Raw genomic sequence first — 16,950 nt, forward strand, 5'->3', positions numbered from 1 at the left:
TTTCGCTAGTTATATATTATTAATATCTTAGATACTTAGTAATAATACTAATCTTAAAGTTAAATAAATCTCTTTAATTTGCCCTATTATTACTATATTAATACAGTTTATATTTATACTATTATTAATTAATACTGTTAATATTATAATACTTTCTATAGCTAATAGTACTACTACTAAAACTAATACTTTAATTCTGCTAAATACTAGGATATAAGATAATAATGCTTAAATATATATAATATTTAAGTTACTTAATAAAACTATATTAATATTCTATTTAGGCCTATTTTAAAAAGAATAAGCCTTTAAAGTTAGTTTCCCTTTTAATTTTTTATACCTATAGCCTCTACTAATTAAAAAGCTTTTAAGTATTACTTCTTCTAATAGCCTTTTTCTCTATATCTTAAATAAAGGCCTTTATTATACTATCTCTTTTACTTCTTATTTAATAGGTTATATCTCTTATTTCTGCGAGATATCTAGAGTAATTACTTATAGTCTTATTTTTAATCTCTAGTCTTTATTATTATTTCCTTATTAGGTAAATAGCTCTATATATTAAATACTCTAATTATCTTAAAATAATTATAATAGCCTTAAAGTAATTATTTTATATAGTATCTTCTTTCTTATATATAGATCTCTGCCTGCTAAGTAATATACTTCTATTTTATATATAAGGCTAATAGGTATATAAAATACTCTTAATAAATCTTATAAATAATACGCGGTATAAGCTTATAGTTAAATATATTGTTTAGAGCTATATTATTTTAATCTAAATTTATTATAATAGTTTTAAATTTATTAATAAAATTCTATAGTAGTTAGTTAAAATATTATTAAAGGTTAAATATTCTCTAAGTAATAATAATCTTAGTATTTGCCGGTTTATAGTAGTCTAATAGCTAATAGTATAATAGTATATAATTCTAGAATATTAAATCTTCTAGGTTATTAATCTTTAATATTATTAAATATCTCTTTATTTTACTCTTTATATATAAATAAAGGTAAGAAGCTTACTCTCTAATATTATATAGTACCTTATTCTTTAGCTATTTATTAAATTCTATAATCTAATATTTAAGTTCTTTTATTAAGCTATTAAATACTTCTAGATATTAAAGTTTAAGCTTTTTGCTAATTAATATTATAAAAAGTCCTAAATTTTAACTGCTATTATTATTATTAGATTATACTATACTCTATATTTATTTCTGCTAAATTAAGGCCTCTAATTACTATTAAAGCTCTTATATTTATATTTAAAATATTACTACTTAATTAGACTAAGACTACTAAATATATAGCTGCTAAGTATAAGGCTGCTAAGTATATAGCTGCTAAATATATAGCTGCTAGATATATAGCTGCTAAGTATATAGCTAAGTATTAGAGATATATAGCTACTATAGTATAGTATTACTATTTTCCCTTAAAGCTAATAATTCTTGCTAATTTTCTTGCAGATAGCTAAATAATTCTATTGCTCTTACTATTATATTATTTATTAAATCTCTTATATAGCCTTAGTTTTACGCTTCTGCTATTATTAAAGATATTTTATATTATTACTATTTATAATTATTATTTTATAAAGAGTTTTATTATTATTAATAATTCTTAGTTAGCTCTTATTAGCTTAAAGAAATTATAGAATTCTTAATATTAAGGCCGGTCCCCTTATTATCTATAGGTTAAAGATTAGCTATTTTACCTAATCTTATAGTTATATATAAATTATTATAATAAGGTCTTATTATTTATAACTATAGTAAGTTATAATTTATTTTAGTTTATTATAGTCTTTTAATAAATTATAAAGCTATAGCCTTTTAAAATTATAGTTATCTAGAGATATAATTACTTATAGTTTACCTTAATAAGCTATAGTTTATTATGGTTTATTAAAATTCTCTATAGTTTATAGTATAAGTCTAAAGGTTTATTTAATAATTTAGAGCCTTTAAAATCGCAGGATAATAAAAAAATAATAAAATAAATAAGAAAATAATAATATAGTAATTAAAGGTTTTCTTATTAAGGATTAGAAGAGATTTAAAGATTAGAAAAGTCTAAGTATATTAGGTATTATATAACCGGCAGGTTATATAACTCTTAAGACCTAGGGGTTATTATCTATAATAACTATAAGCTAAGTTTAATAATCTTTAAACCTTTTAAAATATATATTATAAGCTAAGAACTAAGACCTTTATTACTTAAGTTATAGGGTATATTAATATAGCTATTTATATTACTAGATTAAGTAATTTAAACTATAAGAAATAAGAGTTCTTAAAGATTATTAATAAATTATTCTATTAATAATTATAGTAAAAAGAATAGTAGTTTTATATACTTAGCTTAGAAAAAGATTTATTAGTAAAATAAAAGATTAACTATTATAATAAAGGGTTTAATTAATATAGAGAAAAATCTATATTAAAGGGTTTTAATAATAAGAGTCTATATAAATAAAAAAATAGTAAAGTATATATTATATTAAAATAGATTATTAGCTTCTAATAAAATAATAATCTAGAACTTATTTATATTTTAAATCTTAAGTATTTCTTAGCTTTATCTTATATAAATTCTAAAAATAGAGAAAGCAGGGTTTAACTAATTACCTTAGTATTATATTTATATTTAGGGCTTTACTATAATTCTATAAGCTTATACTTTAATAAGAAGTTAAAAGTATAATAATATAGCTTTTTATTAAGTAAATTATTATAATAGTTTAAGAAATTAATTCTATAAGTAAAATTAAGATATATATAATATAGCTTAAAGGCTTATTTATTATAGTTAATAATAATAAGTAAATAAATAATTATAGTTAAAACTATTATAATAATTAATAATAGTAAATAAATAATTATAATAAAAACTATTATAATAATTAATAATAGTAAATAAGTAATTAAATAATTATTTAATAATAAAAACTATTATAATAATTAATTAAAAGATAATTATAGACTTTTAGTATTAAAGATTTAAAAAAGTTTAATTTTAAAGATAATAATTTAAATAAATTTAGTTTTAAGGCTAAAAATTAATATTATATTTAAATAATCTATTTTTACTATTTTTATCTAAAAATACTTAATTTTAATATTAAATATTACCTTAATAATATAAGTAATTTAAAATTTAATTAAACTAATATAATTTATAATATTAACTTTACTAGACTTATAAAGATTAGCTCTATAAAATATTATTATATAGTTAAGTAAAGTTAAGTTTTTTCTACTAGTAATTTTAATTATATATATGTTTTTACCTTATAGATAGCTTTCTTAGTTAGTATAAACTGCTTCTAATCCTAGAAGGCGGTGAGTAAAATAAAACGGCAGAATCTAGGAAAAGGGGACGAGCCGTTAGGGAGACCTCTACGAGCCGAGTATTTTACTCACTGCTTCCTTCAGACTGTATATTCGCGGCCACATAGTTTACCATTGACCTAAGACCGAGTTCTGCGGTCGCTTATTTTCAGCACCAGATCAGATATAATCTAGGAGGTATTAGATTTATACGGATGCATTTCTAGAGCAGACGCGACGCTACGCTCGAGATGTTATCTGCAGAGAAAAAGCGTTTGCGAGATAGGCGGGCCCAGCAGACCTTTCGCACCAAGAGAGTACAACAAATGATTAGGCTCAAGGAACAGGTGGCGTATTGCGAACAACATCACGATGACCAAGGCACGCAACAACTTCTTCAGACGATCCAAAGCCTTAGGGAGCAAAATGCAGTTTTAATTCAGCGACAGGAACGGCTACGGTCACTTATCCTAGCATGGGATGACGACTACCCCGTTAATCTTCTTACGCGGAATTTTCCTGGTGTTGGACAGACCAGTCAGGAGGAGGTGATACAAGGAGCCCTGAATTACAGGGAGGAGAACTTACTAAGACCACCGGTCTCAGAGGATACTAATCCTGATTCGATGGGATCTATTAATGTCAATGAACCCTCTGGTCTTCTCAACTCTACACCCATGTCCGCTTCAGCACCACCAGTGGCCCAATCGTCAGTATCTTCCCCGGCGGCTGTCCTTACATCGCCTATGCCGGGCCAGTGTCTACCATGGAAACTTCTCCCACTGAATGACGATGATTTCTCTTCTTCCGAGAGCATCTCCCTCCCTTGGTTCGCTTATCCGCAACGCATCGCTTCATCTGCGGATTCCCCCTTGTCGCCTCTCGACTTTCTCTACGGCACCAGGGAGAATTTCTTATCTGATATGATCCATATGGTCATCCGCAGGCGGCCGTTAAGGGATCCAGAGCGCCTCGCTATTGGCTGGACCGCGTATCATCTCACCAAATGGCTCTTCTCTCCTGGCCCTACCACGTACGCGAGGCTTCCAGAGTTCTCGAGACCAATTCTGGGACAGACGCAGATTCCGCATCCGATGGCTCTGGATTTCATTCCCTGGCCTAGGGTACGCCTGAATCTCATTCAGCGATGGCATGTCTATCGCGAGAGACGCGATGAGCTGTTCGGGATGTTAGCAATCTGTGTCAAGGTCCGCTGGCCATGGGGCGAGAATATCCTCGAAAGGAACGAGCGCAATGAGCTTTGCATCCGACAAAGCTTCTACGACACGTTCATGAGTGAGAGCGGCTGGGGCCTTACTTCGGAATTTATCAATAAGTACCCTGATCTTGTTGCTGGGGCTGACCTTGCATCTATCATTTATGAGGTAATATGAAGAAGAGTTCGCCACAAGAGTTAATTGTCAGAAAGTTTCTTATCACAAATATGCATTATCAGTATAAGTGTCCTATATGCAAGTCTATATTACGGTCTATATTCAGATTATGAGATTTGCTATACATACGACTTCTAACAGGTGGAGACATGCTCTCAGTCATGACCCGGTGAGCGACTCAGCCACCAATGGCTTAACTACGTGAAGCCCACTAACTCATGCTTTTTTCCCATCCAGCTTGACTGGGAACTTCTCTCGAATCGCCTTGCCGTAAAGATTGAAAATTATGGGTGTGGGAACGAAAGCCAATGCTATGAAGCCCAGCAGCGAGTTTCCCCATCCAAGACCTAAGGACTCGAACAATTTGGGGCCAGCAAGTGGCAGCAGAGCACCCACCAACGAACGTGTAGCGGTCAATGTGGCATTTGCAGATGCCGCATATGCAGGGTAACAATCAATGACATATGTCTGAATGGGCAGATAGATACCCATCATGCCAATACCGAAAGGGGCCATTCCGATGATCGGCGCGATCCATTGTACATGCTTCGCGGCTGTCCAGCCGTACCAGAAGAAGCTGATTGGGAGGATGCACGAAAAGAAAATCATAGTGGGAAGACGCATCTCCGGCTCGAATATACCTTTGTTTCGGGCAGTCAACTTCACCACAGCCTTGTCGTTAGTCATGGCAACGGCTGCGAGTCCAATAAAGAATCCGACTCCAATACCCAGGTACGCGAGACCAGAAAGGCCAGTTGAGAAGCCGTATTGTTCTTCGAAGACAGATGTGATGGTTGTGAAGAACAGGTACAAGAGACCATAGACGAGGGACATGTATATGGAGAGAAGCAACACTATGGGCGACTTGCAGAGCAGTAGCATCGGACGCTTAAGTCCCAGCTCCAAGGTTTGAAGAGCGGATACTCCATCATCTTTATCGAGATCATATGCACTGCGGAGATCGGTTCTGTTCAATTGCTTTGCCATTTTTGCCGTCTTCCAACGCATAAGGACGGGAGCATAGGTCTCCCGGTTGAGACATTCGATTCCAAACGCAAAGGCACCACTGATAATCAGTAGGATCCAGAACACCCAGCGCCAGCTGAGATCCTCTCCAACAAAGCCGCCGCAAATCGGCCCGACTACAGGTCCAATCAAGGGACCGACTCCCCAGATCGATGTGGCCATTCCACGTTGTTCGACAGGAAAAAGGTCCGCAATGACACCAGCTCCGAGCGTGATGCACCCGGCGCCACCGATTCCCGCAAAGAAGCGGAACACGACTAGGGACGCAATGTTTGGGGCAAGAGCACATCCGATCTGCCAGACAACGAAAAACCAGTTGGCAGCGCTGAGAACAACCCGACGCCCGTAGATCTCACTTAGGGGAGCTAAGAGTAGGGGACCGAGCTATGACAGACATGTTAGTCAAGTTGATCATCATTTAATAGCCTCGAACAGGGGTCCGCAGAAGGAAACGCACCGCATATCCCAAGAGGTAAATGCTAACACTAAAGGAAAGCAATGTCTCGTTTGTGACGTGGAAATCCTCTGCCATGTAGCTCACTGCCGGGGCAAACATGCTGGATGCCAAAGGAGAGACCAAGGTCATAGCACTGACGAGGCCCAGCAAGCCATACTTTCGGGTCTTAGCAAAGTTCTGAGGGTTGGCAGGGTCATTCTGCCCATCCCATCCTATTATTCCGCATGAAAGGTCTTGTTCTGGGTAAAGCGCCTTCGCTGGGGCGTCACCGACGTCCGTGGTAGAGGAATTGTCCGGGTCGAAGTCTGCACGTGGTAGTTTTTCTTTTCGCTCTGATGGGAGTTCGTTGTTGGCTGCATGCCGTTGCTGCTCGAGGTCTTCCATCGTTCAATTCTGACCTTCTCTGGCCTATGCACGGTATCTTGGGTGTAAGTGGAGGTATGAGTTCAGGTGCAAAATCGTGGCAATGTCTAAAAAAATTTGAGACCTTGTAGTACCAGGGCAATCAAGCCACCCGCCGAAGAAAAGAAGAAATAAGGAGTTGGACGAAACGAGCGTAGGAAGTAGAGGAAGGAAGGAGATCCTCAGAACCGCACGCCATCGGAATAGCAAAGCCGATGGGATGAAATATAAGTCTCGGCATCGGAGACGTCGCATGCAAAACAAGCTTGTTCCGACAACATAACAGCTGTATAAGCGCATAATATATGCTTATGCTGCGTTGATTCCTCCCGAATTTTGTGCCAATAACCGTAATACTCAGATACTTACTCTGCTCGTATCCTGAATTCGGATAAGCAAACGGAAGCGCTGATTCAGTGGCCCACTATTATGCGGTTTTGTCCAATAAGAACGGCATATCAGGGTGATTTTGGCCTCGCTGAGCTCAGCGCTCGCTCCACTTAGATAACTGGCATATGCAATGCATTTCTCTAGATCTAACTATAATCCAGCCTATGCAAATACATATCCTACTCCCGCGATCGTATATGCTAGGATTATACTGCACCCTAAGACTTCCATTCGATAATCGATCACTATTCCGCAGCCGTCCGAATATACAATAAACTTGAATTGGGGCTGGGCAGCAATGGGATTAGGGGGCATTATTTGAGCTTCTATATCTAAAAGAGGCGATTGACCAGAATAGCCTTAGAATATCCTGTCTAAATATTTAGCTAGCCTTGTCTTGCGGACTTGCACATCTTCTACCTCTTTATGGTTCTTTTTATGACGCGGTCATGGGGAAAGACAAGAAGAAGGCCTCACGGTTATTTACGGCCAAGGCCCCCGAGTCTGACTCACAGGACAAGGATAATCAAGGGACTATCCTCGGTCTTGTTGCTAGGCGAAAAATGAACATTCTAATAGAATGCCACTCACCCTTATAGGACCTCGCGGCTGACATCAAACAAATATATATCTTAACCTAGATTACGGTGAAATAGGACTTTCTCAGCCCATAGAGTTGTCGTCTGCCGCAGATCCCAGTTCAAGGTGCAACTTGATCAATTTATCTATAATGTGTAGTAAAACTATTATTCTAAGTTGCTAATCCAAATCTTTGTTAAAAGGTGTTTGCATATTCCCCTAACATTTGCATAATCCGCTCGAAGTTGTCTTTTTTACCGTCTGTTGCATCAACTAACCCAGTAACGTAGTCCTTCCCCTTCACGCCTGTTCTGACAAATCCATCCACATTGGTAAGATCATGATGGAGAAAGCCAAAATAAGGACCAAGCGCAATGACAATAAAAGGCGTTTCACCTTTTTTCCTTCCTCCCATGGCCCTATTAGCTTGCCTCGCAGTATCTGCAATCTTCGCCCAATCACCACCCTCCTTTTTGCCTTCGTATAGCAACACGATCCGATGGTTGTTTTTCCCCAAGCCGTCGACCTTAAGAACCGCAAGGTCGGCATAACCTTCGTCACCGGCACCAGCTGTTGTAACGAAGTGGTATTCGGGGACAACGAGAAACTTCGGAAAGGTGAAAGCGGTGCTAAGGAGGTAGTTCCAGACCCCATTTGTTACGTCTTCAGTTTTCATGAGCCTCAAAGCCCTTTGTGCTGGGGTCTCCGTACTAGTCATGTTCACTAGTGCTCGAGAGCTTTCTTTTGAAGACTGTTGACCTTGGCGAAAGTTATTGTCAAGGGTTTAAAAGGTCGAGGTCTTGAGAGGGGACGAGAAGAATTAAAGGAAGGAGAAGTATCGAGCAAGTTTATTACGGACGCCCAAGGCGAATATGACTCTAGATGACGAACGACAGTAAGTGCGGTTTTCATATGCCTTCTAACAGAGATCCATGGTCCAGATTCGCTCTATGCAGCCACCATCCCTTGTACTACAACCTAATGTCACTCTTTAAACTCTTGCTTCGGTTTCCGAAGACATTGAACGTCTGCAAGATTATACCTGTTATACAGTTAAACAGCGTAATTAGGTTCTACATAACTTTAATCAATGTCTACAACACATTTACACGAGAAACTAGTTCCTTAAGCTTTAAATGCACAAACTGTATGTGGCATTTGCACTAGGTAATACAGTTTGCTAGTTAGTTGCGTCACAATGATAAATACTAACCAAATAAAACCCTTTAAGCTAGAAATACTAGCTAAAGCGAAAGTCAATTCGCCAATAAATAGTATCTGCAGAGCTAGTCCGACTAAGTACAGTATAATTTTACCGCAAGATACAATTAGCTGATAGAAAAACTGCATAAAGGTTTAGCATTTGGTCGTGATAAATATACCATAATTCACTAACTGATGCACTACTAGATCGCATCATTGCCTGATTATAGGATAGCAATAACTACTAAGAAATTCTCTGGTAAAAAGGGGCGGCTAGTAGAGACTACTGAAGGGGGGATTTAGTTAATATATACTTCTTGCTTACTATTCCTATAAATAGCATTATTACAATAAGTCTGTTGATTAAGTGCTATATATCGTTATCTAGAGAAAGCAAATCTTTATCTATCCTCACTGAGCTTCTGCTGAACCATATCTGACAAACTCTGCAGTGTACTTGACGGACTTAGGACCTCTAGGAATGGGATATCGACCTTAAACACGCTGTAAAACCATGATCGGAACTCTGCAGCAATCATGCTGTCCATTCCGTATGAGGTGATCGACTTTGCTGTGTCGATCTTATCTTGTGTTAGCAGGAGCAGGTTGGAGAATCGCTTGCAGACGAGGTGCACTACGCCCTCGTTCAGGGTTGCCATGTTTACAGCCTCAGCACCCATCCCCTTCACAATAGCCGGGGGAAGTTCCTGGGCCCACGCGGCGCCTTGCGCACTCTGCACGGTCTGTTCCTCGCCCTTGGATGGGGATTGCAGTGCACAAGACAGGAGTAAGCACCGGGGATCCTGCATAGTGCCGTTGTTGACGTCGAAGCCCTGGTCAAGCAGTTTACGGATACCATGGGGCTCGAGACCTGTTAGAATATGGGAGATCGCGAGGCGATCGTATTCGAGTCCTGGGACGGGGACCTTCTGCTCCTGAACACGATGCTGAGCAAGTGCAAGATCGAGTACCTGCAGAAATTCGGACTCATTCAGTGGCTGGATACCCTTACGCAACAGAAGAGCTTCAATTTCCGGGTTCTCATGCAGATACCCGACCTCGGAAATCATGCCAAGGCCAATAGACACGATAGGCTTGCCAATGTTCTGTCTATATCTGGAAAAGGCGTCAAGAAAACCGTTCGCAGAACAGTAGTTGCTCTCCGTGGCTGTGCCGACACTGCCGGATACAGAGGATGTGAGGACGAAGAAATCAAGCTGGTCGTCGCGGCCCTCAAGGGCTTCGTGCAAATTCCACGAACCACGCCACTTGGGCTGAATACCCGTATGCCACGCCTTGTGGGACATTCGGGAGAATAGTGCCTCATTCAGACCCATGGCTGCTTGGATAACGCCTCCCACTGGCTTAGGGCAGGCCGTCATAGCAGCCTCAACTGCTTCCCTGTCCACAACATCACCACGCACAACCTGTACGATCGCACCAAGGCCGCGGAGGTTATCAACAAGTTCACGAGCTGCAGGCTTGTCGCATCCGGAGCGGCCTAAGAAGGTGAAATGGCGCGCACCCCGGATAAACATCCAACGACTTAGACTACGGCCCAGGCCTCCCAGGCATCCTACCAGAAGGTAAGACTTGTTCGCGTCAAAGGTGCTGAGATATTTGGCTGGAACAGCTTGGACAACGCTTTGTGGGTTTTCGAGAGATATGACCACTTTGCCGACACGGTTCTTCGTCGAGAAATAACGGTATGCTTGTGTTATCTCGGAGACGTCGAAGGTGGTGATGGGTACCGGCTTGATCTTGCCAGCGCGATACAGTTCGAGCGCCTCTCCAAATTTACTATTTCGCGTTAGCATTAACTAGTCTTAGGCTGTATGGAGAGAGGCATACTTGATCAAGATATCACGATAGAACTTATTTTCGTGGTAGTAGAGTTCGGTCAAGTCGAAAGCAGTGAAGGTGACGTTGCGTAAGAAGACACGCATATCGAGCTTTCCTGCATCAACGATATCCCGCTTACCAACTTCGACGAACCGACCAAAATTGGCACAGCATTGCCACGTTGCATGAAGGAGATCACCTGTCAGCGAATTGACAACGACGTCCACACCACGTCCTTTAGTAGCAGTAAGTACGCCCTGGACGAACGAGTCATCGCGCGAGGCGAATATGTTCTCGCGTGGCACATCCAACTCGTTAACGAGGTAGTCCTTCTTTTCCTCCGTGCTGACTGTGGTGTACACGATAGCGCCGCGCTGCTGGGCAATGGCGATAGCCGCAGAACCGAAGGCTCCAGCACCGGAGTGCACCAGGATTGTCTCGCCGGCTTTAAGGTGCGCACGATCATCAAGAGCATAGAGGGCTGTACTGTAGATTGCAGGCAGGGTTGGCATTACGTCAAATCGCTCGTTCGGCAACATCTTCAGACAAGCCCAAGCAGGCACTCGCTCTGTCGTGCGGAAATGATTAGGGGCTAGTACGACGACGCGGTCTCCAGGAGCCAGATGGATAACATCTTCGGCGACAGCTTGGATAACGCCGCTGAACTCGATGGCAGTGGTGCCCCTTCGAGTCTCGACCTTGCCCGACAACGTGTAGATATCCTTTGCGTTAAGGCTAACGGCCTTGATATCAACGTCGACATAACCTGCGGGGAGAGAGGACTGCGTGAGTGGCTCTGCCTCCTGCTGGAAATAAATGGTATCTGTGATACCGACCCGTTTTATGGCTAGATGCGCGGGTGTCGCATTTTGCAGCGTCATCATCTCAACTTCCTGCCCCTCTCGCTGCTGGAACAGTCCGTTCAGAATAGGATCCGGTACAAATCGGCTGACATGAAGGAGGCTGTCGTGCAAGACGAACTCCTTGTCGCCCACCACATCCTCTTCGAAGCAAGTCTTCTCTACCTGAGTGCACACCGTAGGGTGTGCGTCTTCCTCGGCGCTAAGTGAGCCAATATCCAGCGTGACGAATCGCAGCGCTGGTTGCTCGAGCATCAACGCGCGTGAGAGGCCGTTGGCGAGGGTCAAATCTGGTGACGTGCCATTCAAAGTCGAGGCACCGGACAGCCAGATAAGGGTAATTGCGGTATCAGTGATGCGCCTCAGAAGTTCCATCTCTTCCTGTGTCATAGTGGGTAGGAACGGGGTTTCTATCTCGAGAAGGGAAATAATTATACTCGACTGGCCCCAGACCTTGTTCTCGGGAACGTCATTTAGGCGCATGTACTTCGTTCCTGTAACACCTGGCAACTTGGCCATGTGCTTTTGAAGCGCTATAGCGAGCTTGGAAGGTGTGGTAAGATTCTCGAGCAGAACAATCTCCTTACCGGACAGCTGGCCAGTAGACTGAGGCGCCACAGCAAAAGTCACGCCGGAGAACAGATCAAAGACACTGTATTTGGCCTTCGTAAGGACTTTGGAAGACACGTTATGATCGCGAGAGATAATGACCCCCTGCTCGTTGAGGATATCGGCTAGTTTCTGGGTAAAGAGAGAGATATTTGACTTCTCTTCGTGCGGCAGAAGCAGCACATCATACTTGGCCTTGGTCGCAGCCTCCCAGTCGACCTTGGTAGTGTCATTTGACATGATGGACAACTGTCCATTGTCCAGCAGAACACCAGTATCCCATACTCGCACACGGGGGAAGTCTGTGCTCTTATTAAGCAGATCTAGCCAACTTTTTGTTTTGCAGCTACATCCAGTACCCAGCTCTAGCACGCGAATGTTGGGGTTCTTGTGGCCAACAAGGTCTACCAGGGCCGAAATGACGCCAATCTTGACGTTCTCCGCCAGGGCGGGATGATCCCGCAGGAAGCGCATGATATACTTTTCCAGCGAGGTCTTGTCGGTATTGCTGTTGAGGCGGGCAATATCCGGCTTCCACACAACGCGTAGACACGGATGACGTCCCGTTTCTCCGGACTCGTCTCCTTTCTCCATCTGTCCAGTATACAGAGACAAGCGGACGCCACTCATGCTGATAACAGGAGCACCAGCCTGATCCTTCAGTTCGGCGTTGATAGTCTTGGTGCCAAAGCCAGTACTCTCGGAGATCGAGTGAACCGATGAATCCAGATCCACCGTCTTGGGATTCGGCACAGCGATCTGACAGTGGTCCAAGAAGACAGGTAGGTAAGCCCGTAGACTGTCCAAGTTCCCAGCGGTTCCACCCATGATCGAGGCCTGGAGACAACTGTCGATTGTCAAAGGATGTACAGCGTAATACGTGCCAGGAAACTTGGATTGCGTTGTTCTGGGAACACGCTGCCGTAAGATTGTCGTGGAGAGGGCGGCCGGATTGGCGCGAGCACGGTCAGTCTCCATTGCTATAAGGGATTGGAAGGCCGGACCAAAGTTGAGACCTGCCTCAGCGAGTTTCTTGTACCACGGGCCCATGCTCCATTTCTCATAATTAGATGTGTCTATAGGGGACATTATGCTGCATGTGGTCGCGGTTGACACCTTGATGTTTCCGGTGCAGTGAACAACAGAGGTACCCTCCTGCATCGATGAGACGGAGAACTCATACCATGATTTGGACATCATCGCTTTCGAGATCTTTTCAGGCGCCATGACCGTGAAGAGCTCAGTTTGCTGCTGTTCATCCAACGAGACTGTCAAGGCCGAGGCGATGTTGACGTTGCGGACAGTGAAGCTTGGACGGGTCGTCTGTGACTCTGTGATTCCTTGGATCTGGGAGATAGCTTCGATAGCCATAGCAATATATCCTGCGGCCGGGAAGACGACCTGGCTTTCTAGCTTGTGGTCTTCCAGCCAGGGTATCTCGTTGGGTTTCAAAATGTTACGCCAAACACGGTCGATACCGTTTCCAGCCGCCATCTCCGAGCCCAACAGCTCATGCCGGATGTGGCGACGGCTGCGCAGGTCGCTGCTCAATCTCGACTCCCGCCACAGGAGCTGGGTATAGCTCCAGTGGTATGGTGGTAGATTATGTATCACAGATAACTGTGACTCTGGGACGTCAATACCATTAACGCCTAAGAAGTCCAACTCATGTCCGCTGAGATAGAGGGCTCCAGCAAGAGTCTTGAGGCAGGTATCGGCATCTTTGCCTCTGACTAGAGAGGCGTTGTATGGCAGTTGCTCCTCTGACAACTTCAGGGACGTCCGGATCTGCTTGATGGGAAGCTGTAGAGCTGAGTGAGGACCAATCTCAACCAGATGGTATTTGCCTGTTTCCAGGATGTTCTGCACAGCATCGTTAAATTGGACCGAGTTCTCGAGGTTCTTGCGCCAGTAGTCAGCTTCGAGGGCAGCGGTTGAGTTACCAGAATAGGATCTGGGACCATCACTGCCAACGCTGGAGAAAAGAGAGATAGATCCATCACTAAGCCTGTTACGCTCTAGTTCAACGGTGGGTAGCGAAGGCCAGGCCTTGCGGACGAGCTGCTCGTATTCATCTCCGATCTCCGCCATCATATAGGAGTGATATGCCTTGCCTCCAGTCTGCAGCCTGCGTGCAAACACGCCGGACCGTTCGGCTTCCTTGTGAAGGATGTCGATACCATATATGCTTCCACTCACCGTTACACTTTCGGGAGAGTTGACACAGGCAATGACGACCTTTCCTCCAAGTGAGAGCTCTTCGATAAACTTAGATGCCCGTCCAGGACCGGTTCCGAGAGCCAACATGGCACCTTCGGACGTAGCGTGGCTCACGGCTAGGCCACGATAGTATGCAACGACGATGGCTTGAGCTGCACTGATAAGACCGGCTGCGAAAGCAGCTGCGATCTCACCCGAAGAATGGCCAACAACAACATTGGGGGTGATTCTCCAGGTGCGTAGAATTTCGACAATACCGATTTGGACTGCAGTGCAAAGGGGCTGGGAATACTGAGCTTCGGCAACTTTGCTTGAGGAAGCCGGTTCCATGAGCATGCTTTTGATGGACCAGGTGGGGGCGTCCGGGAGGTTCTGAAGGATGTGATCCAGATAATCGATCGTGACCTTGTAGATGGAGCTCTTCTTGAGTAGCTCCTTGCCCATCTCTGGCCACTGAGCTCCCTGTCCAGTGAAGATGAAACCTAGCTCATACTTGGGAATAGGCCTCTTCGCGGTTACCAATGTCCCTTCGGTGACCAGCTGATTTTTCGCCTCCCTCGGGCTAGCAAGAACGTATCCCTTCTTGGAGAGATTGGAGCGTCGGTTCGCCAAGGTGTAACACAGGTCACGGAAATCGTGTTTGTGAACGCTCAGGCTGGCTCCCAGATCCTTAACACGGGCTTCAAGAGCTTCTGCTGTCGATGCTGATAGTGGGAGCAGATATGTCTTTGTATAGTCCTCCAACCTGTCCTTTGAACTCCTTGCAGCTGTGAATCCGGGCAGTGCAGTCTCCACAGAGTCAATGATGGCATGCGCATTGGCGCCGCCAAAGCCGAAGGAGTTGATACTAGCTCGATGGATAGGTGATGGCCAATTAGTAGCCTTGGTGACAATTTGCATGTTCCACTCATCCAGGTGCACTTTTTAACATTAGAATCTACATACGAACAAGAATTGAAAAGGAAGTATGACTTACGCTTTGGGTTGAGCTTGGTCAATCCTACTGTGGCCGGAATGGACAGCTTTTCAAATGCAAGCACGCATTTGATGATGGCTGTGATCCCACTTGCGGCTTCACTGTGGCCGACATTGGTTTTGTTCTGCTTTCAGTCAGAGAATATCCAATTATTAGAAGAAAGCTTTCCACATACAGCACCAATGAGTAGAGGATAGTGACGATCCGAGCCCTGGAAGACGCGGCTCAGACCTTCGACCTCCATAGGGTCGCCAACAGCCGTTCCGGTACCGTGACATTCCACATAATCGGTATCCCGCACCGTGAGTCCAGCCATGCGATATGCCTTGCGAATAACCTCCTCCTGGCCCGAAACACTAGGCTGCGTTATACCAGATGTCTTTCCGTTTCTGTAATTATATCAATATCAAGCCTATTATGTACGAAGGAGACAGCCTTACGCATTTATAGCGGTGCCCCGGATCACAGCGCGGATCGGGTCGCTATCTTTAATAGCAGCCGACAGCCTCTTGAGATATAACGCACTCACACCCTCAGCACGGCCGTATCCATCGGCACTCGCGTCAAACGTGTGGCATGTCGACGTAGGAGAGAGGACACCTCCCTTCGATGTACCTAGGTGCTGCTCAGGCCCCGTAATCAAGTTGGCACCAGCCACGATGGCACCATCACACTCGCCACTAATCAGAGCGCGCGCTGCATTGTGCAAACAGTAGATCGATGACGAGCAGGCGGTATCCAGGGTATAGCTAGGGCCGCGGAGGTCAAAAATGTAACTGACACGGTTGGAAAGGATAGCCGTGCACGAGCCAGTGGCACTATATCGATGCAGCGACTCAGGGTCGCGAGCCTGCATGGTCTGGAAATCGACAGTGAAGTTGCCGACATACACACCAATATTAGCTCCTGCAATGCCGGAGAGTGTGGCCCCAGAGCTCTCGAAGCATTCGTAGACAACCTCAAGCAGTTTACGCTGCTGAGGATCCATGTAGGTAGCTTCGAGATTGTTGATACCAAAGAAGGAATTCTCAAACTGTCTCGGGTCCTCCTGGAGAAAGTATCCCCCCTCTGTGTTCATCACGCCGGATCGGTCACCCTCTGGATGGAAGAAGCCGTCAACATTGAACCGTTCCTTTGGGACCTTGCATCGTCCGGTTCGCTCGTTCACAAGCATCTCCCAGAAGTCGTCGGGAGAGTTGACTCCACCAGGAAGTCGGCAGGCTTTACCATGTTAGCTGGATAAACGTGAATTCTATAGCAGTGACATACCCATGCCCACGATAACAACGGGATCGTAGTTCAGACCGTCCGTCTGGAGAGTTTTCGACAGAGAGGAGTCGGGAGTCATGGCGTCCCCCAGGGGCATAGCAGCAAAGCCATTAGGCTGCTTGACTGCAATGGGACGGTTAAGCCGTTCAAGTGGGCTACTCTCGGTCACTCCAATTGATCCCATGGTGAGTTTCGTGGTTTCAGATCTAAGACAGTGATGGACAATAAGAAGCCGAAGGCTAGTGTAGCAAAAGATCAAGTAGAGAACGTAGAGAGCTTTGTATAATCTAAATGATATATTGCCCCGGAGCACTCTGATAAATTATTCCATGAACTAAACTTAAAGGCTCTGATGGAGAGTTTATAGGTTATCCGAGCCCTT

General features: G+C 43.6%; 4 protein-coding genes across 4 annotated transcripts; 1 reads left to right on the forward strand and 3 right to left on the reverse strand.

The window, feature by feature from the left end:
* Positions 1-3,439: 3,439 nt before the first annotated feature.
* C8Q69DRAFT_482842 (hypothetical protein) lies at positions 3,440-4,904 on the forward strand. Its single transcript, XM_028631684.1, has 2 exons — positions 3,440-4,726; positions 4,798-4,904. The coding sequence occupies exons 1-2, from the start codon at positions 3,593-3,595 to the stop codon at positions 4,846-4,848; spliced, it is 1,185 nt and encodes a 394-aa protein (XP_028481005.1). The 5' UTR covers positions 3,440-3,592; the 3' UTR covers positions 4,849-4,904.
* Positions 4,844-6,702, reverse strand: C8Q69DRAFT_187203 (putative MFS multidrug transporter). Its single transcript, XM_028625934.1, has 2 exons — positions 6,219-6,702; positions 4,844-6,145 (listed from the first exon to the last, which is right to left on the reverse strand). The coding sequence occupies exons 1-2, from the start codon at positions 6,600-6,602 to the stop codon at positions 4,952-4,954; spliced, it is 1,578 nt and encodes a 525-aa protein (XP_028481006.1). The 5' UTR covers positions 6,603-6,702; the 3' UTR covers positions 4,844-4,951.
* A 1,065-nt stretch (positions 6,703-7,767) lies between these two features.
* C8Q69DRAFT_482846 (hypothetical protein) lies at positions 7,768-8,389 on the reverse strand. Its single transcript, XM_028631685.1, has one exon. The coding sequence runs from the start codon at positions 8,305-8,307 to the stop codon at positions 7,786-7,788; it is 522 nt and encodes a 173-aa protein (XP_028481007.1). The 5' UTR covers positions 8,308-8,389; the 3' UTR covers positions 7,768-7,785.
* Positions 8,390-8,573: 184 nt separating this feature from the next.
* C8Q69DRAFT_502132 (polyketide synthase) lies at positions 8,574-16,752 on the reverse strand (the record flags this gene model as incomplete). The annotated part of the gene is made up of 10 exons (XM_028632383.1): positions 8,574-8,631; positions 8,803-8,933; positions 8,986-9,012; positions 9,118-9,122; positions 9,208-10,592; positions 10,644-15,243; positions 15,300-15,423; positions 15,475-15,688; positions 15,740-16,520; positions 16,569-16,752. The coding sequence occupies 10 exons, from the start codon at positions 16,750-16,752 to the stop codon at positions 8,574-8,576; spliced, it is 7,509 nt and encodes a 2,502-aa protein (XP_028481008.1).
* Between the last annotated feature and the right edge of the window lie 198 nt (positions 16,753-16,950).

Source organism: Paecilomyces variotii (genome assembly GCF_004022145.1).
Source record: "Paecilomyces variotii strain CBS 101075 chromosome Unknown C8Q69scaffold_21, whole genome shotgun sequence".
Lineage (NCBI taxonomy): Eukaryota > Fungi > Ascomycota > Eurotiomycetes > Eurotiales > Thermoascaceae > Paecilomyces > Paecilomyces variotii.

What these genes read in the sequence shown, in the direction of transcription:
- C8Q69DRAFT_187203 (XM_028625934.1), bottom strand. Translation starts at nt 6,602, where the DNA reads ATGGAAGACCTCGAGCAGCAACGGCATGCAGCCAACAACGAACTCCCA. An exon ending in TTTACCTCTTGGGATATGCG is followed by an intron (nt 6,146 to 6,218) that starts GTGCGTTTCCTT and finishes TGTCTGTCATAG; the next exon opens with CTCGGTCCCCTACTCTTAGC.
- C8Q69DRAFT_482842 (XM_028631684.1), top strand. Translation starts at nt 3,593, where the DNA reads ATGTTATCTGCAGAGAAAAAGCGTTTGCGAGATAGGCGGGCCCAGCAG. An exon ending in TTGCATCTATCATTTATGAG is followed by an intron (nt 4,727 to 4,797) that starts GTAATATGAAGA and finishes ATGCATTATCAG; the next exon opens with TATAAGTGTCCTATATGCAA.
- C8Q69DRAFT_482846 (XM_028631685.1), bottom strand. Translation starts at nt 8,307, where the DNA reads ATGACTAGTACGGAGACCCCAGCACAAAGGGCTTTGAGGCTCATGAAA.